General features: G+C 37.0%; 1 protein-coding gene across 1 annotated transcript in view; it reads left to right on the forward strand.

Annotated features, from left to right (window-relative positions):
• LRRC7 (leucine rich repeat containing 7) overlaps positions 1-27,659 on the forward strand; it is a 307,069-nt gene that overhangs the window by 14,447 nt on the left and 264,963 nt on the right. The window contains exon 2 of the mRNA XM_023762876.1: positions 15,180-15,297. Coding sequence (XP_023618644.1) covers positions 15,180-15,297 — 118 coding nt within the window. The remainder of the gene's footprint in view (positions 1-15,179; positions 15,298-27,659) is intronic.

The raw sequence follows: 27,659 nt of genomic DNA on the forward strand, positions 1-27,659 counted from the left end.
GTTTGGCCTGCCAATTTTTGAAAAGTGTTCTAGTAGCCAACTTATATTTTACCAAAAAAAAAAGTCCAGATTCCTGGACTCTTTAAAAAAAAGGAAGATCTGGTGGGGTCCATATGCCCAACTGGTAACAATTATGTAGATTCGAGTATCACTGGCTCTTGATGAAGCAGCTCTATTGGCCACAGATTCCACCTAGGCTGCCACTAACAGTGAAGTTACCCATCTAGCTCCCACAGGAAATTGTGTTTGCAGTTTAATGTGTATATTCATTAATCTTTTCATGAAAATGTATCTACTCTGTGCCAGATACTTTGCTAGTCATTGGGAAAATGGTGATTGAATAGACTTACATTGAACGAGTAATTGCATCCAGTATGCTGTCTTCTGTGATAAGAGGGGAAGCAATCAGTGATTTGCAAACACATTCAGTGGAGCATCCTGAGGAATGTCATTTCAACTAAGACTTAAGGATGAGTAAGAGTTCAGTAGGAGAGAAGAGAGCGGTTTCCTGAGAGAGTGCAAATGAGGCATATTTAAGGAACTGAAAGAGCTGAAGTATTGCTTAGACACATAGTACAGGAGTGACAGTGGAAGAAATGAGGCTGGAGAAATTAGGAAGCCCTTCCACGCTAAGATTAGAAGTTTGAATTTTATCTGGATTATGTGAAAATTCACTGGGTAACGGCAAGATCAGATATGTCTTTTAGAAAAATAGTTTTAGCTGCATCAAGTATAGACATAAAAGGGTAAACCCAAAGGCAAGAAGGCCCATAGAAATCTGAGAGAGGATGATGGCCTAGTCCAGGGTAGTGACCCTGAGGATGGAATCAAGGACACGGATTGGAGAGACTTTTGGAGGCAAAATTTACTGAATTTGGTCATCTGTTTCATGTCTTGATTTGGGGAGGCGGGAAGCAAAATGAGTCAAGGTGACTCTCAGGTTTCTACTAGAGGATGTGCAATAAACCAGGAAATGGAAGGTATGGAATCGAGGAAACCAGAGCTTAGTCTGGGGGTGGAGTTAGCAAATGGATATCTATGGAAGCCATGCATGCATCACACTGAGACAGCAACCTACCCAGACTGGAGCCAGCTACACCAGGTGCAGGAATTAGTTCCTCTAGAATAGACTGTGGGCCTAGCAACTTATCTGATGTGCTTTAGCATTTGGAAATAGAATTGCTGGGCATTTGACAGAGCTGTTTGAGCCTGTGGGGGGAGAATTAAGGATAAATGTATAGAAAACCAGGCAAATAAAAAAACACAGTAACTTCAGAAAAATAATATGAGTTAAAAAATCAAACATAGTGTGTAAATAAACATTACTATCAGTATTAACTACTTATATAACAAAAAATTTGGGTGTAAGTATATCAGGAAGATGAGGGGGGGGAAAAGCGTGATGGTGGTTGTAAGAAATGTGGGATGCAAATGAGAGGACAAAGAACTGATGTAATGCTTTTATAAAAATAAAAAATAATTTTAAATAAGAAAAAGAAAGAAAGAGAATTAAGCTGGGAAACAAAAGCTCCAAGGGTTAACCTGTTGGTAGATCTGACCAAATTATGGTACTTCTCTTTGAAAATAGTCCATAAAACACACTGATTAATGTAAATATCCAATGCTCAAGTGAATTATAAAGTGTCATTTGACTGAATTTAATGACATAAAAAGTTAAAATGTAAATTTATAAGTGTTGGTCAATATTTGCTATCTACTCTTTTCACTAGTTCTTATAATACTATTTAACTGATTATTACATATGTTAATGTTGTCTGTTTCCTAGCTCAGTCCTTATTAATATGTGAAGTAGATCTAAATCAGAAGGCATTTTATTAGCTTGGCAATTTAGATTCACTTCTAGAATGAAATTAGCCTTTAGAGAATTAATGGAGAATTATTTCTTTAGAATATAAAAACAAGCTTTTTCTAAACTTGCTTCATTTTTTATTTGCTTGGTTTTCCATACATCTATCTTTTTTTATTGATTTTTACAGAGAGGAAGAGAGAGGGATAGAGAGTTAGAAACATCGATGAGAGAGAAACATCGATCAGCTGCCTCCTGCACACCCCCTGCAACCAAGGTACATGCCCTTGACTGGAATCGAACCTGGGACCTTTCAGTCCGCAGGCCGATGTTCTATCCACTGAGCCAAACTGGTTAGGGCAATCATTTAAATTTCTATAAAAATTTCCCTACAGTATTTGTTATTATACTATAGAGCAGTGGTTCTCAACCTTCTGGCCCTTTAAATACAGTTCCTCATGTTGTGACCCAACCATAAAATTTTCGTTGCTACTTCATAACTGTAATGTTGCTACTGTTATGAATCGTAATGTAAATATCTGATATGCAGGATGGTCTTAGGCGACCCCTGTGAAAGGGTCGTTCAACCGCCAAAGGGGTCGCGACCCACAGGTTGAGAACCCCTGCTCTAGAGAAATTCCTTAAAGGTTGGTTTCATTTTAGAAGTGAGTCCAAGTTGCTGCATTAGTAAAATGCTTTCTTTGATATAGATCCACTTCATGATACAATTCTTGCCCAGGGACTCCTGGGAAGTCAGGCCATACTCAACTTGTTATAGGAACATAGAATTACTTCAATGTGATTACGAGGTTGACCTTCCATAGAACTGGCCCATAGTCACATGTAAAATCGCATGTAAACATCTGCTTTCAAAATTATGCATACATATATGAGACCATGAGTTAGGATCTACCATAGCATACATGTGGTACATTTTTTAAAAAAATGACAATTAATTTAAAAACTTCTAAGAGAGATGTGAATATGTTATGGAATCAAATGAAAATTTAATCTGAATTGAAAAGAAAAAAATCACATTCACTGTATTCTGTTGTTAGAGGAACTGTGATAGAAGTTTAGAGAACCTAGACTAAACTTCAGAGATAATGAACAGTTCTTCGGGTAATGAGAAATGATAGGAAAGCCCTAGCTGGTTTGGCTCAGGTTTGGCTCAGTGGATAGAGCATCAACCTGCAGACTGAAGGGTCCTGGGTTTGATTCTGATCAAGGGCACATATCTCAGTTATAAGCTCCAGGCAACCAGCCATGTGACTCTCTCACCTCTCTCTCTCTCTCTCTCTCTCTCCCCCTCCCTTGCACTCTCTCTAAAAATCAAGAAAAATATCCTGGGGTGAGGACTAACAAAAAGAGGGGCGGAAAAGTGAAGCAAAGGATATGAATGATGTAAGCTCACGTGCATTGCCTGCGCTAGTATTGATTTAACTTCAAAGCTCAGCTCCAGAACTCCACTGGCTCTTCTGGTTGCTGAGATGAGCAGTTAGCAGGGATATATCTTGTGTATTGAAAAGCAGTGGAGCTTTAGAATCTGGCAGATTTGAATTTAAATGCCAGTTTGAGGAAGGTTCTCAGCCTCAGTTTCTCCCCTACTTGGAAGAAGGCATCTACCTTGTAGGATTATTTTTGTCAGTACCAACTTTGTGGTCATTCTTCATTGTTGTAGAAAAAAAATAGCATGATGCCTGTAAAGTATGAGCATGAGGCCTTACAAAACACAAAACCTTCAATAAATGGTGGCAATTGTTAGGAGCTGCAGTACCTTGAAAGAACACCAAAAAGTTGGCTTTTTTTATATAAAACGAGAAATGATAATCCCACTTTACAAAAAGGATGTCATTTTCTTTTCCAAATCAAGTGATATAAAAACAGAGACCACCTTTTGCTGATATCCAGTCTTCCAAAATTTATGTGAAATTTAATGTTTTAACATAACCCTAGAGATATTTATGCTTTCTATACAAAGAGGCAGCTTGCGTTTTCTATAATGAGCCAAAAGAGCAATAACTCAGTTAAAATCTTGACCAGAAATTAGTGAGAATACCAATTTTCTCTCTTTTTAAAGCCTTTTTACTGCTTCTTGATTTCTTGGTAACAGGGTAGACTTGCTGTTGGTTTTTTATTTTAGCCTGTGTGTGTGTGTGTCTGTGTGTGTGTCTGTGTGTGTGTGTGTGTGTGTGTGTGTGTGTGTGTGTGTGTGTGTATGCGCGCGCGCGGTACTTATTGCCTAGAGAGTTACGTTTTCTGTTTTCTTTATATTTTAAGTGGATGAATTAAAGGTTTGTTCTCTTTTTTTGAAGTGGCAATAAAGATTAATTATGTTGAATATAACTCCCATGGCCCTTAATTGTCTCTTTCCTGTCTGTCAGTGGCCTTTGATAGGAATAAAAATTCTCTTTATTTGTCCGAAATAATTAAGAATTGACTACATAAAAGCTTATAATATATGTTCACCACATGAATTTTCTCATTAACATTAATAATGGCTGCTTCTGTCATGCCATTCAAGTACCACCAGCCCACAGGGGAGGTCTAACTCTCAGGAGAAATGGAGCAGGGCCAGCAGGGCAGGGTGAGGGGGGTGCTGACACAGGAAGAACAGAGTCACAGAAACCAAACCGAGGGAGTGGAGAGTTCCAGGGAGGCAGTGATGACATTGTCAAATGCGACAGGAAGGCCAAGGAAGGCAAAAACTAGATAATCCAAGAAACTGGGCAGTAAAGTTTCATTTGTGGCTTTTACAACAACAACCTTAGGGGAAAGGAGGTGAGAGCCTCTTGATATTCCCGTTCTCTCTAGGTCATCACATCCATCCAGTCTCATGTTCTCAGCCACCGCACTGAAGACTTAAAAATCTACTTTGCTAGCTCAACCCCATTTCTCGGTTTTCAGATCTGTGCATGCTTTCTGTATTTACTTGAATATTCCACTCAACAAGTCTGATTCCCCTTTGAAACCTGTCTCCTGTCCTATGTTCTCTGTTGGGTGACCATCTGGTTCCAATACCAGGACCCTGTCATCCTTTACTCTTACTTCTTACTCACCTTCCTCATCAAACCAACTGCCCAGTCCTGTCAATTTTGCCAGCTTTTTCTTAAATCTAATCTCACCTCTCTACCATATGAACAGAGCCTTTGTCAGGCACTCATCCATCTCTTAGCAGACTAGAACAGTCTCCTTAAATAAAACATAGATAGATAGATAGATAGATAGATAGATAGATAGATAGATAGATAGATAGATTTCAGAGAGGAAGGGAGAGGGAGAGAGAGTTAGAAACATTAACGATGAGAGAGAATCATTGATTGGCTGCCTCCTGTCACTGGGGATCGAGCCTACAACCCGGGCATGTGCCCCGACTGATTCATAGGTCGATGCTCAACCACTGAGCCACACTGGCTGGGCAGAACAGTCTCCTTATTGATATGATCCCTGCCCCCCTGCAATTTCTTCTTCACACATCCAACAGTGATATTTCTAAATGTAAATATGATCAGGCCATAATCTCGTTGAAGGTTATTCCCTGTCTCCTCTCTAGTTTGCAGGGGGAAAGTATGTGACTAAGGCCCCTCATTGCCTGGCTACAGCCTCCTTCTCCAACTCCTTGCTTCTGTTCTCACATAAAGCGTGCTGGAAACACTAAACTCTTTCTTGCCTCTAAGCTCAGGCTGTTTCCTCTGCCTCATATGCCACTTTAAGATTCATCTCAGCTGCCACCTCCTCCACAGTTTCCATTCTTCTCTCAATGGCAGTTACCTCACGCTCCTCTATACCTTCATGTGACCATAAGTGCATGTCCACAGTTGCACTTACCAAACCTATGTGATTATTCTTTCAAGACATATTTGTTGAATGCTTATTCTACTCCATGGAAACAGAATTTAAGGAGCAAGACACTAGACCCGTGGTCGGCAAACTGCGGCTCGCGAGCCACATGCGGCTCTTTGGCCCCTTGAGTGTGGCTCTTCCTAAGCCTTAGGAGTACCCTAATTAAGTTAATAACAATGTACCTACCTATATAGTTTAAGTTTAAAAACTTTGACTCTCAAAAGAAGTTTCAATCATTGTACTGTTGATATTTGGCTCTGTTGACTAATGAGTTTGCCGACCACTGCACTAAACTATGAGACTTGGTCTATTTAATCTTTAAATGAGTATAACGTTTGGTTCAAAGTTAGAATCTCACTAAGTATTTGTTACATAAATAATTATAATAGGACTAGAGGCCCAGCGTGTGAAATCGCGAGCAGTAGCCCACTGCTGCTCACCACGCTCACCACACTGCCCACCCGCCCGCTGCTGCTTGCCACACTCGCTGCCCCACCTGCCCACCACCCGCCTTGCTGCGATCAGAGCCTGTGGGTCACAGGGGAGGGATTGAGAGGTGCTCAATGCACCACATGGCAACTGGTCCAGCAGTTGTTCTGGTCGTGACACTTATGGCCTCTGGCCTTTTATTATATAGGATTGGTAAAAGTGGATTATAAAAATATGTGTGCCAGATTATATAAGAACACAGTAGCGGGAAAACTAATCCCACTTAGCTGAGTGGTCAGGGAAGTCTGCCTGACAGAGTGTGTTGTTAAAGATAAGACAAGAACATGACCTATTTGGACTTTTTAAATGATAAATTGACCTTAGAAAACATTGTGGAACTTTCTCACTAGTATGCAGCTAGTTAATGGTGGAGTCGGATTTCAAATCTAGCTTTGTCTGATACCAAAGTTTATAATTTTTCCATTATGACTAGATGTGGAGAACAGATCCCAGCTATACCATGAGCCATCTTCTCTTTGGTTTACGGACCTGGTAAAAAACTTATACTAGTATTGCCCTGGCTGCGTGGCTCAGTCAGAGTGTTGCCTTGTTCACCAAAAGGTTACAGGTTCAATTTCTGGTCACAGCACATACCTAGGTTTTGGGTATGATCCCTGGTCAAGGAGTGTAGAGGAGGCAGCCAATTGATGTTCCTTTCTCTCTCTCCCCCTCTTCTCTCTTTAAAATCAATTAAAAAAATACCCTTGGGTGAGGATTACTAAAAAATTCTAAAAATCTTTTACTAGTATGGAAGTCTAGATTAATGCTGCTATTCAACCAATTGTTCACACACCATATTGATCACTCTCCATAGTCAAGCTAATACCTTTTAAAAATTACCAAAAATTTTACTAACTAATAGTTACTAAAAAAGCAACACAACAACAAAAAACCAAGGCAACCTGTGCATATACATGAAGACACACACACACACACACACACACACACACACACACACACACACCACTTGTCTTAAGAATAGCAGAGTTATCAGCAATTTGCCCCAAATGCCTAGCAACAATAAAAATTAAAAACATGCAAAGCTGTGCCCTGGCTTGTGTGGCTCAGTTGATTGGGTGTCATCCCGTGCACCAAAGGTTGCTGGTTGGATATCCTATCAGGGCACATGCTCAGGTTGCAGGCTCGATCCCTGGTAGGGGGCGTGCAGGAGGAGCCAAACGAAGGTTTGCTCTAGCATCAACGTTTCTCTCACCCTCTCCCTTCCTTGCTCTCTAAAAATCAACAAAACAATTCCTTTAAAAATAAATTTTAAGCTGTGCTTTTATATTCAGCTTTCACTTTTTCCTATTTTATTCTTGCTGTTATTCGCTTATTTCCATCAAGTAATCATGAATATGTAAGTTAAAGAACATTTTCACCTAAATTTTTTTAAATGTAACTGGTATCACAAAGAATGTGTATGATGAAGTGCCATGTCTTGTATATTGAAACGAACAGCTGTTATCCCAATATAACAGATATATTCCCTTCTTCTAAGACAATGACAAATGCTAAAATAACCTTGCTGTTTCAAAGGGGAAAAAATGATTGAGAAATGCCTTTGTACAAATTGTTGCTGAAAGGATCTGTATTTTAAAACAACAGCAGTAATATTTATTGTTTTCTAGGATAAAATGCCCGGGTAGTTATTGTAGTTGCCATCTTTCCGCAGGAAGAAAAGAGCTCATCTCTGCAGCACATTCAATATTTCTAAACTGCACTAGAAGGGTTTATAAGCATTCCCTTTTCCTACAGCTGCAATCTTATTTTATGCCACCAGCACTTGTCTGGCTCCACACCTCCCACATCAGCTCACAGCTCACCGCTACTGAGACCCACCACAAAACCTTCCCCTCTGTGACTGCCCATATGATACTGGCACCAAGTCTTAATGATTTCTCCTCCCAGTATGTCTCCTTCCCCATCCCTCCTGACAGTGCCTTCACTAAGACTCTCATTGTTTTTCATCTGGGTATTCCCTAATCACCCACCTGCCTTGCTTCTGGTCACAGGTGCCAGTTGTTATTCAAAAGCAAAATCTGAGTCACTCACTTCCCTGCTTAGGAACATTTAAGGGATGGATATGAATGGGAGGGAGCCATGGAAACTAGTGTGACAGGCAGATTCACAATCCAGATTCTCTAAGTTAAGGGCAAGTTCTAAGAATGTTTCTTCTGGCTAAAAGGCAATATGCAAAGCATATTTTATAGTATTTTTACATTGGATTTTATTTTATTTTATAGCTACTTGTTGACTGTATATTTGAGGAAGGGGCTACTTTGTTCTCTCACCTTTGGGTCCTGGCACAGTGTGGCTCTGAGTAGATGCTTAGGAGGTGCTCACAAGCACAAGCAGTCAGGAAGGAAGGAGGGAAGAAGAAAGAAAGAAAAAGAATGAGGGAGAGGAGGAGGGAGGGAAACAAGTAAATGAACGTCATAATTAGAAGCTTGCAATTTTCCAAGTGTATACATGAAATCATTTTTACTCTATTATTTTTAAGTTGACTCTTTTCTCACCAAAGATAATTATCAACACTTATGTTAAACTAAAGAATTTTAAAACATTTTATTATAATGTGTGCAAAGTAATTATCTATTTGAAACAGCTTTCAAACAAACTTGGAAACACTGTCTCCTGCACACATTCAAAGGGATTCAAAGGAAGAGCTTCTAAGAAACCAGCCGCCCCGTGATGCCAGCTCATTAGATAGTCAGTTCTTCTCCCGGTGGAATCCACTTGTGCCAGCGTATGGCATCCATCACCCTCTCATTGAATATTTATGATTTTATATGAAACTTTTCAGGAAAACAGTTTATCTTTTTAAAATTCACAAGCAACTAATAATTTTTTATTTGTGGTGCAAAACTAAACAGCTTATTTCTTATGTTTTCTAGGGAGCAGCTCTAATATACAGTTATTCACACTCATGGTGTTTTTAATGTGTCCTTGATTTCCCAAGCCAGAGTATAAAGGTGATAATAAAATGCTAATTCCAATTATAATAGTTTGCATTTGTGTAGCACTTCAGGGTGAGCCAAGTGCTAAAACATACATTCTCTCCTTTAACTCTACTTTAGGCCCTTGCTCTCAATAGCCATTGAATTTAAATCTTCTTCCCTCATCCTCCTGGGACCTTTAGGATGGGTTCAAGGTTCTCCTCTTATTCATTCTCCCCTACCAGGCAGCCTCCAACTGTTGTCACTTGTCACCGTTATCTTTCCAGAGCACGATCTGACAGTGCAGAGGGAGCAACGTGCCGCAATAGAAATGGCTTCGTATCAGACAAAACTGAAGGTGAATGCTGGCTCTGGCACTTCCTTGGTAGATGACCTTGTAAAAGTGAACTTCCTGTGTTTTCTCACCTGCAAAATAGGAATAATAATAATACCTTCCTTGCAACATTGTTGCAAGAACTAATGGTGATATATTTTAAAATCTAGTTTAGTGCCTTGCACATATTCACTAAGCTCTCCAACAAGTGGTGACTATCTTGTTATTTGTCACTTCCCTGTATAAGAATATTCATGAAACAACAACTGTTTACTGAGAAGGTGCCATGTGTCAAGCATCACATTATACACTGAAGAAGCCACAGTGACTAGAGAAGCTTACAGTCTAATAATCCCCAAATAGGGACATCTAGGCTTCAGTGGGGATAAATGCAGAATTTTATGAAAGGCCTTGAAAGATGAAGGGCCTTGAAAGCCACAGTAAGAAATGTGAACTTTATTCTGAAGAAAGCAGAGAACCATGGAAAAGGGATGAGCAGATGGGCCTGATCACATTTGCATTTTTAGAAGTGACATTTCATGACCCATCACAGCGGTCCTTTACCTGGTCCACAGCCACGCATGGGCTTCCAGTGATTTGCTAGTCCTTTGAAATTGGACGCAAGTGTGTGTGTATGTGTGTGTGTGTGTGTGTGTGTGTGTGTGTGTGTGTGTGTATGAGAGAGAGAGAGAGAGAGAGAGAGAGAGAGAGAGAGAGAGAGTACTTGCATATGTATGCGTGTGTGTGTTTTTCTGGAGACAGCATTCATAAGGCTGACTCAGAAATGAATAAAAATCATCATCTGAACACCTCCTGTATGATAAAGCCCAGACTTGCACATCTTTTCACGTTCTGGCTAAAACCTTCCTTTTCTATTCCTTTCCACAAAGTTTAGAATAGAGCCTCTTTTAATTTTTTGCCATTCCTAACATTCCCCTGAGTCGTTCCTCCTAAGACAGCTCTCTAGACTGCCCTGCTCTTCCCAATCTACCCCTCCCCACCCACCTTCTCACAGAACTACCCCTCTCTCAAACCCTGGCTGAGCTTTTTCTTCCTTCCCCAGGCATTCTCTTACCTCCCTCCCCCTTCTTCTCTGGCTCAAGCACATTTCCCAGTCATAGAGTTCAAATGACCCAGCTGGAATGAGAGATGGACAGAAATAGAAAGTACAGAGATGGACCCATACTTATGTAGAAATCAGATGTACAATAGAACTTGTCCTGCAAATCAGTAGAGAGACAAGGTGCTGTTTTTAAAATGGAGCCAGAACAACTGGTCATCAATAAAAGGAAAAGAATGGACCCTTACTTCATATCATACTCAAAAATAAATTCTACATGAGGCAAATCAAAGCATGAAGACTTTCAGGAGGAAAAAAACTGGAGACCATGTGCACATATTAAAACAGATAAATTTGACTATTATAAATGTCTTTTTATTGAAAGACTAGAGGCCCAGTGCAGGGATTCATGCACAGGTGGGGTCCCTCAGCCTGTCCTGCTCCCTCTCGCAATCCAGGACCCCTCGGGGGATGTAGCTGTGTGCGAAGCAGGCAGGCGGCCAGGGAGGAGCCCGAGCCAGGTGGGGTACCACACCGCTCCGCGCATCCCAGCCCCACTGTGCCTCTGTGGCTCTGCAGAGGAGGTGGGAGAGGTTCGCGCTGCCTCAGCTGCACTTGTCAGCGGTGAGCCCAGTGGCATTCCTGCTGTGGGAGTGCACTGACCACCAGTGGGCAGCTCCTGCGTTGAGCATCTGCCCCCTGGTGGTCAGTGTGCATCATAGAGACTGGTTTTGATAGATCTGTCATGATGGTCACTTAAGCTTTTATATATATAGATAACATAAAAAGAATGGAATGTTGAGCCATATATTGAGAGAACTGTCCAAAAATTAGTATCCAGAATATGACAACATTTTTCAAATGAATAAAACAAGAAAACATATTCCGTTTTATTAGCAATTTGGCAAAAGGTGTTACCATTTTACATACCACAAATTGGAAAAATTAATGTGTGTGTGGTTTTGTTGCACTGAAAGGTTTTTCTTTGACGATTTTGTCCATCATACTGCTGAGGACAGAAATTGGCAATATCTTTTATTTTTCATTTTCAGTGCTAAATGTCTACCATTAGCATATAATTAGTATTCCATAAATTTATTTAAAATGCATGTAGCTGTTGTAGACTCAGAGCATTCACTCCAAAATCTAAGTCTCTGCATATATCAAGCAAATTTCTGAAACTAGTTTGAGGTATGCATATTTTGAATGGGAGTATCTTTAGATGCTACAAGAAAGGTGCAGTATTATTCCTCATCTGCTTACTTGCGCTGGCTTTTTGGTGATCCATTTTTTCATCACCTCTTTTGGGAATACTTTCATGAGTCAACCCCACCACCACCATGAACATAATCTGGTACAGATATCCTACCCGTGTGTTTTTACCATACCTAATATTTACTTTGGCATTTTTCCCACTGTAGTTGTTGTCTGAATATTAACTTGTAAGCAATCTGAGATCAATAGCTATTGCTTGTTTATTTTGTGCCTCTCATACTTGGCATAGTGTCTAGCCTGTAGCAGGTATCAATTAATGGTTTTCCATGGATGAATGCATAATTCCTTTTAGGATATACATTTTTTGCCCCAAATGTGTTTTTATTTTCAATCTTCAGGCCTTTCTCTTTTTGTCAGCTCTCTTAGTAAACACCTAACCATTTCTTTCTTGAGTCAGTAATTTAAATTGCATGCTCTTCACAAACCAATTTCTGTCAGAGTTTAAATTGCTTCCATTAGCCCCAGAAAAAGACCTTTAATACACAAATATTTCAAGACTCAAAACAACTTCACTGTTTTTGAAATGTGAAATTTCAATACCAAATGAAAGGCAGGGTAACTATAAACATTAACAGTCTTACTCTAATTGGTAATTAATTAATTTGCTATTTTATACTATATTGAAGAATTATGGTTACTTCATAATCATCCTTGACTTCATTTTCATTCAAAGCTTAAGTCTTGAAGGAATCATTAAAATATCTCTTTAATTTCTTTCCAAGTTATAAACATCATAACTCACATTCAGAAGTTCACTTTGAGTATGAAATTAAATTCCACAAGATTGTTACCTCTCTGAAATTTCTAATACAGTGATGTACTGCTTTCAGTTAGAACTGAATACTTTACTCATTTTCCCTCAACTTACCTAAGTATTTGGTAAAATATACTTATTAAGCACACACTATGTACTATGCTAATAACTTGGGTATAGGCAAAGGTGAAACAGATTGCTACCAAGATGAATTAGATATGACTTCTACCTTCAAAGACCTCATCATCTAGAAAATAAGAAATAGGTTATATATAGAGAGATGTGCTTCTGTATCATATATATAAATATTAATAATGCCTAATAGTTATCAACTCTTACTATGTGCCAATCAATTTTACATGTTCACAAGTAATTCATTTCATCAAATCAAGGCCATTCATTATAAGACATCATTATTGTAGTAGCACTAAGAAACACTCCTTAAAAATTGGAACTTGCTCTTGATTGTAATATGCCTCCCAAATATCAAAGATGTTAATATGTAAAAAATGCAGAACTTAGAATTGATGAATAATAGTAACTCATTTAAGTTAGGTAATGTTATTGTCCTCATTTTACAGAGGAGGGAATCGATAGGGTTCAGAGATGTTAAGCAACTTTCCCAAGACCATACAGCTAGTGAGTAGATGAGTAGGGATTGAACCCACATCAGTCTGATTGCAAACACCATGCTCTTAGCCTCCATACCAGAGAAGTCTTGGATTCTCTGTGTAATAGAGTATTGAAAATTTTTCATATATTTTGTTCCTGACATGGTTACATTTAAAGTTATAGAAGAATACAGGAATATATTTTTTAATTTAAGGGAAAAATTGAGAATTTAGTTGAAATGATGGGACTTAAATTTCAAAAACAGGAAAAAAAAGCCTTTCTGTTTTGAAATTTAGTTGTCTAAATTTGGCATAAAATGGTTATAATAATCTATTAACTAAAGAATAGTTAGTACACTTGACCAACAACGGTCATGAGGCAGTTGATTTTTAAAAATCTATGAATTTATAACCTTAAATCTATGAATTTATAATATTACATTGCATATTGATGTAATAATCCTTGCAGGATGATATAAACTGGACAAAAATTTAGTTAACTTTTACCATGAGTGTAGACATTTATTTTCTATTTTTAAATGAAAATTGGCTGTTAATAGGAACTATCAAACTTACATTTTTAACTGTTATTAAGAAATAGTAGCAACATTTCTGTACAGCATATTGAAATTCTAGCACTACATGAAGTATTGCAAATAATCTATGTAAGGAGCTACAAGTGACTAACCAAAAGCAAGAAAATATATATTTCATCTTAAGTATCAACCAATACAATCTATTTTTTAAAAGAACTAATGAGTTAAGAAATAATAACTATGGCTTACATCATTTCTGCCTATAAATAATGAATTACATGTAAGAACAAGTGGTAGTTAAATGTACTCTGGGCCAATTGCATCGTCATGGATACCAAAGACTTCATCTGTGGAAATTTAGCAAAACATAATTAGAAATGTCAAACAGAAAGGATCTCATTAAGATAATTCTTCCAGAAAAGAATAAAAATTCTGTCCCAGCTGTTCATATCTTGAGTAATCAAGATAAGATGGACATAGCTAAAAAATCTTGTTTCCCAAAATATGGTACTGTAAACACACACATCAGAATAACCAGATCACTAGAGTTCTTGTTTAAAATACAAGATGTTGATGCCCAGCGGGTGTGGATCAGTGGTTGAGTGTCGACCTGTGAACCAGGAGGTCGAAGTTCTGTTTCCGGTCAGGGCACATGCCACATGCCCGGGTTGTGGGCTCAAACCCTGTGTGGGGCGTGTAGGAGGCAGCCGATCAATGATTCTCTCTCATCATTGATGTTTCTATCTCTCTCTCCCTCTCCCTTCCTTTCTGAAATAAATAAATATATTTTTAAATACAGATGTTGACTTCCATCCCAGACCCACTATATCAGTATGTCTTTGGGTAGAGCGCAACAATCACATTTTAAACAAGCACCTCCACCCACCAGTGATTATAAGCATGCTGGATTTGAGAACCGTTGCTTTCACTTTACATATTTCCCCACCTAGTACTTTAGACTGATGGCAGAAATTAACCAATCACTAGTGATTTTTTTCACCAAGTATCAGAGGTTATATGTTTCATTTATTAGATATTTATGAGCAGTGTAGGGGGAAACAAAAGAAATGTGAGCTCAGATACTCAAATATATATATATCAATTTTTGCATGTTATATAAACAATTCTTCAAAATGATTACATTGAAGTGCTACTTTCTGAAATCTAACATTGTGACAGGAAAAGAGAATTGAGGTAATCTTATAGCTGTGGGAATAGAAAAGAAGGGACAACTCCAGAAATTATTTCAAAGAAGAAAATCTATAGGGTCAGTGGCAAATTGGACATGAATGGTAAACAGAAGGAGGAAAAGTAGAATACTTTGGGTTTTGAATCTGAGCAGCAGAGAAGAGTGAGGTACTAACATGGAGATGGAAAACATTCTGAAAACAATAGAGAGTTTCGGGGTGGAAGAAGGTGAGAGTGTGTAGCTGGCCCTTTCACTACCACATTTATAAAGATGAATTTTGTTACTGAGTTTACATATGAATGGATTTAACCAAATTGAGTTCTAATTAATCATTATTTTTTACAGCAATTGTTCAACTGTCAAGCTCTACGAAAACTAAGTATTCCTGACAATGACCTTTCAAGTCTGCCAACCACCATTGCTAGTTTAGTTAACCTTAAAGAACTCGACATCAGTAAAAATGGTAAGATTTCATCTCATCTCTAAATAATTTTTACTAAAATTATGTTTTAATGTTTTCTCTTAGAAAATGGTATGATACTTTTTCTTTTATTTTGTTGCAACTCTAAGTTAACTATTGAAAAGTTAAATCTTTATCAGTTAATGACAGAAAACCTCTCTCCCCTTCTCTTACTGGTGTGCCTGATTTCCCTTTGCATTTAGATATATTATTTAATCTATTTTAGAATACTTTACTGCCTTTATACTGTTTACCTCATTCTCAGTATGTGGTGAAGGACCAGGGGTATTTTCTATAAAAATAAAAAAATAAATCCTTTCTTTCAGACATCATAATGAACTGGAGATATGCTTGATGTTAAACATAGTGCTTATTGCCCTAATCGGTTTGGCTCAGTGGATAGAGCGTCGGCCTGCGGACTGAAAGGTCCCAGGTTTGATTCCGGTCAAGGGCATGTACCTTGGTTGCGGGCACATCCCCAGTAAGGGGTGTGCAGGAGGCAGCAGATTGATGTTTGTCTTTCATCGATGTTTCTAACTCTCTATCCCTCTCTCTTCCTCTCTGTGAAAAATCAATAAAATATATTTAAAAAACCATAATGCTTATAATTGACAATATGATCTTGTGAACTTCAAAATTTGTTAAAAATGTAACTTCTGTTAAGTGTTCACACACACACACACACACACACACACTCACTCACTCATGAAGTAAAAAACAAAGAAGAAGAAACATAAAACCAACAAGGGGACATAAGAAACTCTGGAAGATGTTGGATGTGTCTATTAACTTGATTGTAGTGATGGGATCACTGGAGTTTGCATATATCCAAAACTCACCAAATTGCACATATTAAATATGTGCAGTTTTTTGTGTATCAATTATACCTTAATGGAGCTGTTTTAAAAAAAGAAAATAATAATTTAAGCACCCTAAAAAAAAAAAGTTGGATAAGATTGGCTTGATTCTAGGTAAATAGGGACCTTAATTTAATCTGTTAAGGACATTAGGAAAATTTCTTGATCACATTAACTATGGCATTTCTAAGAATTCCTGGACTGTCCTGTTTAATATTAAGATCTTTCCATTGTTACTCCCTAGAAGCAAACCCTATTTCTTTCTACCTCTATTTTCTTAATAATATTTATGAGAGAAACTGACATACTATATATTTACATCATTTATGTATTGTCTGGATTCCTCTTACTAGAAGTAAAATTTAATGATGTGTAAATATGTCTCTCTTCTCCGCGTCCAACGGGGCTAGAGAGCGGTCCGGTTCTTGAGTAGGGGCGGCTGGGGATTGAGAAAAATGAAAGAAAGAGACAGACACAGAGATGGAAGGAAAAAGCTGGGGCTGGGTGGGTCCACTGTCCTCTGACCAACCTGGACAGAGACAGTGTCTCTGAGCCAATACAGCATATTTATTTTATACAGCAAAAAAACAGGAAGTTTTACTAAAAGTCAAGACAAAGGAGATTATTTGCATTCTTGGGTGGGCCAGAGTCCTATTCATTCCTGGTGCTTGGCTGGATTTAAATAACAAAACCCGCCCCCTGGCACCTGGGCTGAAGGTCAGGCTGACAACACTCCTGCCTTTTGGCAAAACGTGTTTCCAGGACGTGGCTCTGCCAACACCACTGGCTTCAGCTGACAATAATTAAAGAAATGCCCATGTGCCTTCCCAGGTGCTCTCTACAATGATGTCTCAATTTTTTTGTGTTTGTTAGTGGTGTATCTGTATTGCTTAAAACAGTGTGGTACATTGTAGGATCTCAACACATAATGATTAACTGAGTTCATGAATGAAAGGTTATTCTGGATGAACATGGGACACTTGTTGAAATGTACCGGTATGAATAGCTAGTGAGATGTCTAGAGTGTAAGTCTATAAGAGTCATAGAGAAGTTTAGTGTCACCGGGGAAAGAGGAATAACCCCTGTAAGTAATCAGTGAATATCATAAAAAACACAATACAATGAAATGTTTAATTACATAGCACAAATTACAATTGCAAATTCTTAGAGAATAGAAAGATTAATTAAGTCTGCTTTATTATTAGAGAAGAACTCAAGTAAATGATGTAGCCTGAGGATTTCCATGAAGCATGGTAGCGTCTGGATAAAGGAGAGCATTTCATTCGAAGAAAACAGTCAGAATGCAAACAGTGGACACGCACTTTCTTCTATCCAACTTAACTTACCACTTAGAGTGTTTTCAGGAAAACAATTTTTAAAGGACTATATGCAGACTTAGAGAATAGCAACTAGACTTAGGCCCACTAAAAGATGACATTAAGTTCTACCTTTATTGTTTGAAGACTAGATTTACAGGCCACATATTTAGATGGATTGGTATTTCTGCACTTTATTAACAACTAATACTGCTTATTTATTTACATACATTCACACATTAAATGCTATTTTCAAATTTTAATTGCTGAGAAATATAGGATGGAGAAATATACCATATCCCTTGATCTTCAGGAAGGTTTGGCTGGAAATCTATCTTAAAGAGGATCAGAAAAAAATTCATCACCAAGTATAAACACACAACTCCTGATAAATATGAGATTTGGGGAACTTAAGTCTGTGAGCATCCTTAAAAGTCCTTATGAGTATTATTTAGGGACTTTTAGCTATGTTTATATTCTCTATATTCTGGAAATATTTATGAAAAACGACATGCAAGACATGGCGAGCCGCTCTGCGGAGTTAGTACAGGACAAAAGGTTAAGTGAGCCATTGCTGGAAGTTACACATACGGTGAAAGATTTTAACACATGACCCATTTCAGAAATCATACCTTAAAAAGCTGTCACTGACTTCTATGGCAGAGACCTTGACAGTTACTTAAGGAGCATAATACATCCTTTGGGGATCTGTCAAGTGCAAAAGGAACAGATAGAAGAACATAAGTGCAGTGTCAGCATCACAGTTAGCAAGGCTGGAATAGCCCTGGTGGAAAAGAGTCAAGACATGAGAGAATATCATGAGAGAATACCACTATCAGTATTGGTATTAGAGACAGAAATCGAATGTTAATTTTTAGACACACTCATTTAAGTACTACTTAATCTGGTACGAATTTGCCTGAAATGTGCTTGAAGTCAATGAGTGACTCCATACAATGAACTAACTCATCTGGAGGCTGACTTTAAAGCTGACCTTGGTTGTCCTTGTGGCCTCCAATCTTTACTTTTCATTTTCAATTCTTCCATTTGCCACCTTGATTCACAATTTTTCCTTTTATCATTGAAAGATACTATTTTATAATAAAACCTTGAATAAGTGAACTATTGAGTGCAGAAAGATATCTACATAACTTACATAACTAGCTTTCATCTACCTCTCCCACCACATCTCCAGCTATCCTTTCTCCCTTCCATTTCATCCACAGGCAATTCCCAAATGCATCAGCTATTTATTTGTGACACAAGGAACTCTGTTTTTTTCTTTTTTCAAAATATTCCTGCCTCCCCACTGCTGCCCCTCATTAAGCAGACAGGGTCATCTTCACCTTTCAAAAGGTGTTTCAGATGCCATTTATTCTGGGAAATTTGCCTGTACACAAACAGAATTGATTGCTACTTCCTATTGTCTGCCTTGTCTGTGTTTTTGCTTTGAACTTATCTCACTTTGTAATTTAGTATCTATATATCCCTATATATTTGACTAGATTGTGAAACCCTGGAAATCAGGGACTATTTTATTCATCTCTCTATTTGAAACCACTAACACCTTACCCAGCATACATAGTAGTGCTCAATAAATGTTTGGCAGGTTAATAACATTATACAGAAGCATTCTTTTAAAATATTCGATGTGCATTTACACAGGGTGGGGCAAAAGTAGGTTGACAGTTCTTTATATGGAAAATAATGAAATATTTAATAAATAATAATACAAGAATTAAGTGTGTTTTCCATACAACTCTTTATCTTAAAGACCCTATGTAGGCTACAGACTTCACCTCTTATACTGAGGACATGTTAAGTGTTGTGACTGAGTGCTGGAAAATATAGAAATGACACTGCAGTAAGTAATGAGTAACCACGAAAATCAGCTTTAATCTGTCATGTAGCAATATTTTTTATACCCTTGGTCCTTGGGATAGTGACTTCTTCATGTCAAGCTTTGACCTCTCCCTTGAGCTTTAGACTGATATAGCCACCCGCATCTGAACATAGCTACAATATGTTCCACAAACACCCCAGACATAATATATTTAAAACCAAACTCATCATCCACCCAGTCTGCTTTTTCTCCATTATCCAGCTCTCTGCTACTGTTACTATTATCCACACAGGTACCATATGCATTCTGTCTACCATATGCATTCAGTCACCAAATCCTGCCAAATATACCTTCAAAATACATGTATAGTCAAGTCTGTTTTCTTCTCTCTGATCCCATACAATTTTAATTTAGTCTCTTCCATTTTCCTAGACTACTTAAATAGCCTCCTAATTGGTCTCCCCATCCCCATTATTGCCACCACATTTCTCTACAAAGTAGCTTTAGCAATCTTTACACATTGCAAATATTACCAGGTTATATTTACTTAAGACTCTTCAACTGACCTAGGGTAGAGTGTAGGCTCCCTAACACAGCAAGTCCCCACAATTCTATCCTCCCATCTCACCAAAGGTGATTTGCATTTTTTAACCTATGGTCAAGGTACTTAAATATTTAATGCAGTCACCATCTCCATGACTCTCTATTATTTTCTCTGCCTAAATTATCTTTCACAGTCTTTTACCTGGCTCAATCTTATTCGTCATTTAAAACTCAATTCAGTATTAAAAACATTTGACAGTTATATTAAAATAGTTATATAGTCTTCATATTTAAGCTGTTAAGCATTTTAAGCATGAAGAAAATAATGAGACCACAATGTGCCTATCGTGAGATTAAAACATTAACATTTATTTTGGATATCACACTCTAGTTTTTTAAAAAATAAATAAATAAAATCTTACAGAAACTTGCCCTAACCAGTTTGGCTCAGTGGATAGAGCGTCGGCCTGTGGACTGAAGGGTCCCAGGTTTGATTCCGGTCAAGGGCATGTACCTTGGTTGCAGGCACATCCCCAGTAGGGGGAGTGCAGGAGGCAGCTGATCGATGCTTCTCTCTCATCAATGTTTCTAACTCTATCCCTCTCCCTTCCTCTCTGTAAAAAAATCAATAAAATATATTAAAAAAATCTTACAGAAACTTGTAAATTCTCATTACCACTTCCTCCCTCTCAGAGTTAGTATATTTAAAATTTCAGTGAAGTACTAATACATTGTACATATAGTTTTGCAAGTTTTTTATTCCACATTATGTTTCTGAAATCTGTCCTTGATGACCAATGTGGATCTAATTGTACAAGCAAAGTACAAAATTCCAACGGCTTTATATCTTTGCCAACACTTGCGGTTATTAGATATTTTAAATGTTGCCCAATCAGATGGAAGAGTAGCTCAATATTTTAATTTATATTTCCCTAATCACTAGAGGAGTTGGATTTTTTTTCTTCTTATTGGCAAATGTAAGGTATCTTTCTCTACAAATTGTCCTTTTTGGTACATTTTTATTTTGGATTGTTTATTATGTATGTGGACATCAGTCCCTTGGTTAAATGAGTTACAAATATCATCTTCCAACCTGTGGCCTGTCTTTTCACTTTGCTTGAGATGCCATTTGCTATAGAGAAGTTGAAATTTTAATGTATTAAAATTTATCACTCTTCTCTTTATATTCTGTATTTTCATAGCTTATTTAATAAAAATTTTCCTACCCAAATATTATAAAGGTATTGTCTATATTTTCTTCACAAACTGTTAATTTCTTTTTACATTTAGGCCTTTGATTCACTTAAAGCTTATTTTTTGTGCTATATAAGATAAAAATTCCATATGAATAGATGATTAATTGTTTCAGCAACACTTATTAAATAGTCTTTTGTTTTCTACTAATTTATAATTCTACCTGTTTTACATACAAAAGACATTTTTCTAAACTCCCCATCCTGCATCATTGGCTTATTTGCCTGTTCCTGTGCCAATAGCATATTGTTCTAATTACTAAAACATAATATTGAGTTTTAATCTCTGATAATACAAGTTCTCCTTTCTTTTCTTTTTCAAATATATCTTGCTGTTCTTAGTATTCAATTCTTCCATGTATATTTTAGGCTCAACTTGTTGAGGTTCACAGATAATCTGTTGGAATTTTTTTAATTGGCTTAAATTTAAAGATTAATTTGGGAAGGATTTATATTTTTTGTGATAGTAAGTATTGTAATCCACAAACATTTACCCTTATTTAGGTTTTATTTTATGTCTTGCAATAAAGTTTTCAATTTTTCTCAAGAAAGTCTTTCATACATTTTATTAGAGTCACCCTGCCAGAGGATTTTCTACTCTGCTAATTGTTTAAATACTCTTTTGGCTTATTAGTCTCTCTATTGGTTGATTGTTGGTTTATTTTCCAGTTATTAATTTCTACTTTTTTTACTTCCTACTACAGCTATTTTTATTATGACTCCTCTTCTTTCTTAGGGTTTATTCAGTTGTTTTTATTCTTCCAATATATACTTTTTTCCATTGGATGTACTTATTTTTCTGGTGAACAAAATTATACAGACTTCAAGTGCACAATTCCACCACACATTATCTGTATACTGTATTGTCTGTTCACTACTCCAAGTGGATTCTCCTCCCATCACCATTTATTCCCCCTTTACCTCCTGTAATACCCCTCCCCTGGGCAATCACCACACTGTTGTCTGCATTCATGAGTTTTTATTTTCTTTTTTGCTCAATCCTCTACCTCTCCCCCCTGCTGCCTCCAGCCCCAAACTCTCCCCAACCTGACAGCTATCAGTCTATGAGTCAGCCTCTATTTTGCTTGTTAGTTCACTTATATTTAAAGCTTTTTTAGTTTTCACATTTTTATTGAGATACGTTGTAGACTGTATGATCAGGATGATACTAATTTCTCACTATTTATTGACTTTCACATTGTGGCCAAGTATATGGTCAATTTTTAAAATACAGGGTGTCCCAAAAAATGTATACACACACTTGGAATAATTATAAAGGCAGTGTTTATTTTCATTTTCATTTAACAGTTATCAGCTGTTAAACTGTGTATACATTTTTTGGACACCCTATGTACATTGCTTCTTACAATATAAATACATATTCTCTTATTATTGGGTATAGGCTAGGAATCCAGTAATTATATAATTTATTCTCCATTACAGTATGCATTTTTAAGGACAAATGCTATTTCTTAATTTTTGCATACTTGAAACATTGAAAACACTCAGTGCTTGGAACATGTGCCTACTTGGAACACTAAACACACCTAATGAACTGGAAAAAAAAATGAACTGGAAAATGAGATTTCAACCTCTTGTGTTCAGTAAAAGATTCTGTTCTCTCTATCTCTCTCTCTCTCTCTCTCTCTCTCTCTATATATATATATATATATATATATATAGAGAGAGAGAGAGAGAGAGAGAGAGAGAGAGATAAATATCTGCAAATTACCCTTTCTCTCTTAAGTCTTTCTAATCCTCAAATTACATGCAACAATCCATGGGTGAATGCATGTTTTCCATACCAATGCATCTTTTATCCTTTATTATGCATATCTTAATTCAATAGTTAAATAGAAGCCCATGTCCATCTGTGATGAATGCATTTTATATAGAGTGATCTCTGAGTAAATAGTCTCTGCCTGTTTAAAGAGCTGATTCATGGCCATAACGGAGTAAATTGTTTTATATGATAAAGCAAAATAATGAATGACAAGGTTTAATTAGCTGGTGATTCAGTTTTAAGTATGAATGTTGATTTGTCATAGTTCAGAGCGACTATGACACTATAATTAAACGACTTTAATGAAAATGAATTAATGTGAAAGCCCTTCCTAATCCTGCAGCAATTAAGTGATTTTTCTCTTATCCTCTAAAACTTATTTCTATACAAGAATAGATTTTAAAAGCATCATAGTGGGCAAAATTACTATTGTTAGTTGTAATGAAAGGCAATCAGAGTTGAAGGCATTATTATGTGTTTTACCAGCTTGCCAATTATTCCTCCCCTTCCCCCAAATGCATGCAAAACACTAAAGACAAATAATATCCTCAATTTCCAGTAAAGAAAGGGAGTTTCTCTCAAACACATTTGAGAAAACATATGAGCAACCAGTTAAATGATAAAAATATTGTAAATGTTGAGCATATTAAGAATAGACACTCTGCTGGATATATATATATTTTTGGGTAGGGGATGCCTTAGGTGGATTGGGGAGAACACGTTACCATGCATCTGTTCTCAATTAGCAATAAATATGCTCTTCGGTGTTTGGCAAATCATTAGGCCATTTGTTTAGAGCAAAGCTTATTATTTTGCCCTATTAAATGTCTGACTTTCAGCACTCTTAATGTGTTACTTATCTGAAAATCACTAACACTTCCCTCGCTATAAGACTTATTTTCTACATATGTCCAAGATCATAGTGTCACAGTAAGCCTGGACTCCCTCCATCTCTGTTACTGAATCGGATGGCAACACAAACCCAGTCTGATCTGCTGCCACCTTCTCAGCCTTGTGCCAGGACTTTTAACTCTTCCCAATGTCTTTATCAGCAAACACAATCAACAAATAATGCTTAAGTATGTTATTAACACTTACTCTATGGGAGGATAGAGTTTACAACCAGGCAATATATCTAAATATAAGGAAGAAAGAAGTTGCTCTCACCCCCTCATCTTTCTGAAGTCTGTGTTGGGCTGTCACCTAGACTGGTACATTTCCCTAGAGTCGCAGCGGAGCCTCTTCTGAGCTGAGTGATTAAGCTGTCTTCTGTGTCGCTGTGAATCCTAGAAAACTGTAAGAGAACAAAATTGAACTGGTATTGAAGCATGGTGAGCCCTCTCTCCACAAGGCCATGCTCCCTCCCAGTTTCAGTGTAAAGTCCTTGAAAGCCAGATGAGAACTGCTGCACATTAGTTACACTGTTTCTAGATCCACAATAGCCATTTTCAAAGTATAGGCTTAGTACGTGCTCAATAAAGTGGTTAATTGATAATGAAGGATAAAAATTATTAGTCAAATATGAAGTAAGATTATTAAACAGTTTATTTTACACAATAGTGACTTATTTAAAATAAATGATTGCTGTTGAAGCAGAGAGAGTGTGGGGGGAAGGGAATCTGGTGTCATTTTAACTAAATCAGATTCATTTCTTCTGGGAATGAACTTGGTCAAGTCCATAAAGACCTCTCAAATTTTACTCTAGATGTATCTTTAAGGCAGAATCAGTTGCATAACTGTCTCAGATTATTGACTACTTTATCTGCCTTTGATTTTTCTCTTTATAAGGCCACTACAGGAGGCAGAATCTTTGCAGGAAACCTTTAGCTCTTTCTCTTCCTCTTCTTCCTCCTCCTCTTCCTCTTCCTCCTTCTTCATCTCTATCCCTTATCTTTTTCCCTCCCTCCCACCCTTCCTCCCTTCCTTCCTGCCTCCCTCCCTGTCTCCCTCTCTCTTCCTTACCCTTTTAAAGATATGACAGACCTGTACGGTTTCTCCAAATTTGCTAACCTAATTGCTGGATGCTTTTTCTTCCTCCTATATAACATATTGCCCCTATTAATTTCCTCTCTAATCAGAACTTACTATTCAGTAGAGCATTGTCTCATATGCCAAAAATTCCTTGGTGAATGTGGGCTAATACACAAAATAAGATTACAGCTTATCCTTTTAAACATCAAAAATTTTATTTTATGTGAATCATTCTTAATGGTCATTATTAAAAGACGTTCACATCACATTATTTTTGTTAAATAAGTGTAATTAATGCAATTGAACTTTTCCAGCTTGACTTGAGTTCATCATAGGTTGTGTTTTTGAACTTTCTTTTAGTATGTGTAGCTTGCCTCTACACAAAATAGATTGGTATAATTTAAGAATTCTGCTATTAACTTCATAGTTTTCCCCTCACCACCTTTATTATCAGACCATCAGTTATACGCTCTTCATATTGACGAGTAGCCCCTCCTTTCTCCTTGTTCCTTCTAATTGCTATCTGTTGAACTATATATAAAGTTTACAAAGATCCTGAACTTGGCTTATGACACTTGTTGGCAACATGTTAAATTAAGAAATAACTTTATTACCTGAACATTACCCTCAAAGATCCAGAAAATTCATACTATCTGAAATTTGACCAAATAATTATAGAACAAAAGCAGTTTACAATGCCCTGTAGGAATGCTACATGGTCAACCTTCAGTGTGCATCACACTCAGAGTTTCAGTTGTATTTGATACCTGCAGAGTATGTTGGAAACAAATGCAATATGTAGTGCTTTGTTACAAGTGTTGCATTGTCAATCTTGAATAGCTAAAATGTATACCCAAAAGTAGTTCAAATCCTAGATTTAGTAGAGGCAGCTAATATAATAATGTGTGGAATAAGGTTGGCCTGTTTTCAAGTCCTGGCTAGTCCTGGAGGCTCAGTTTCTTCATAAGTTAAAGAGAATAATAAACCACATTATAAATTATTGTGAAAGTGGAATAAAGTGATTATAACATTTTCTCAATAAATTTCATTCTTTCTGCTCCTAAATATACTTCCATTTATTAGATATACAAAACTGCCTGCCTTCTTAAAATTGAAAAGAATTATGAAAGTTGGTATCATAATTAAAATATCACATTAATGTCTCGTAAATATATTTTCCCTTCTTTTTATACAAAATATTAAGATTTTTTTTCAGCATATGGCATTCATATCACAGAGTAAACCATTTGGGTTGATATATCTGTGAAATTCATAAACGAGCATTTCAAAATGCATTATCCATAACAATTATCAAATGTACTGATTTATATAAACATTTATAGGTAATCAACATAAATGTTAATGTATTTAAGAGAACACAAAGTCATTCAAAATGTGGTATTTGTAGGAAGTCTTCTGTATTATGTTTGTATGGAAAGAGTTACCTTTTTCATCTTAGAAAAGTTCATTTGAATCTAAAACCTTTGTACTAAAGTCAAATGTTTCTATGCTTGTAAAGTTTTTTAGTTCAGTGCTTCAAGGTATGGATGCAAAAATATAATTAGATGCAATTTAACAAGCACTTGCTGAGTTACCATTGTTTTCTTGAGTCTGATCAAGATCATGTCAGGAATATCAAGATATTGAATGTCAACTGAAAAAATTTACTTTCTGACTCCATCCTGTCTTTCTAGAATACCTCTTCTTCTACTATTCCAGCCACCCTTTGACCCCAGCAGAACCACCAATCTAGATGCCACCACCTTCTCAGGATTTCTTCCCTTTTGATGTTTTCTTTGACCTTTTTGCATGGCTTAAATGCCATGCTTAATCATTAGATGACTCCCTTTGACACCCTTGCTTTTATCTCATGGCACTGTGTATGCTCAGTAAAATTATAATTCTGGCTGCACCCAACTCTACCTATTGCTGAAAGGAACTGGGGAAAAATCCTCAATCACGCTGGTGGTATTACTTTAAGTTCATGATTGCACATCTAAGTACAGCCTTCATGCTTCCCAACTTCTTTTATCCATCGATGTTCCTCTTCTGGTGACTACGTCACAATGTTTTCTGTCTTCAAGCCTTCCACACTTCATTGCCATCTTTACGGCTATTCATCCTACTCCACTGAGAATATTAACGCTCTCAGAAGATAACTTCCGTAGACTGTTACCATCATATCTACCCATAGACCAGCATCTGCACCCATATTCTCGGATTTTTTCTTATTAGTGCAGATGAACTATGCCTGTTCATTTCTGAAGCCAATCTTTCCTCAACAATCTTTTTTTTATAATTAAATAAAGCTGAACACTATATTTATTTATTTTTTAAATATATTTTTATTGATTTCCGAGAGAAAGGAAGACGAAGAGAGAGATAGAAGCATCCATGATGAGAGAGAATCATTGATTGGCTGCCTCCTGCAAGTCCCCCACTGGGGATCGAGCCCACAACCCAGGCATGTGCCCTTGACCAGAATAGAACCTGGGACCTTTCAGTTCGAAGGCTGACGCTCTATCCATTAAGCCAAACCGGCTAGGGCTGAACACTATATTTATTACTGTCTTAAAATCCTTTTGTGAGACCTATTTGTCTGTATTAGTAATAAACAGGGTAGTCAAGGTGAAAACAATGAACTGAATACTGTATACTAAAACCTAAATTTAGCCATGACTTTCAACTTTTCCATGCTAGGCAGGAAAGATGCAGATTGGATTGATTTCAGAATTCTTCCCTCTCCCTTCTGCACAGCAGTGAAGTGGTCAAATGGAGGCAGCAGGAAAGTGAATGAGA

This window comes from Myotis lucifugus, unplaced genomic scaffold, assembly GCF_000147115.1.
Source record: "Myotis lucifugus unplaced genomic scaffold, Myoluc2.0 scaffold_265, whole genome shotgun sequence".
Taxonomy (NCBI): domain Eukaryota; kingdom Metazoa; phylum Chordata; class Mammalia; order Chiroptera; family Vespertilionidae; genus Myotis; species Myotis lucifugus.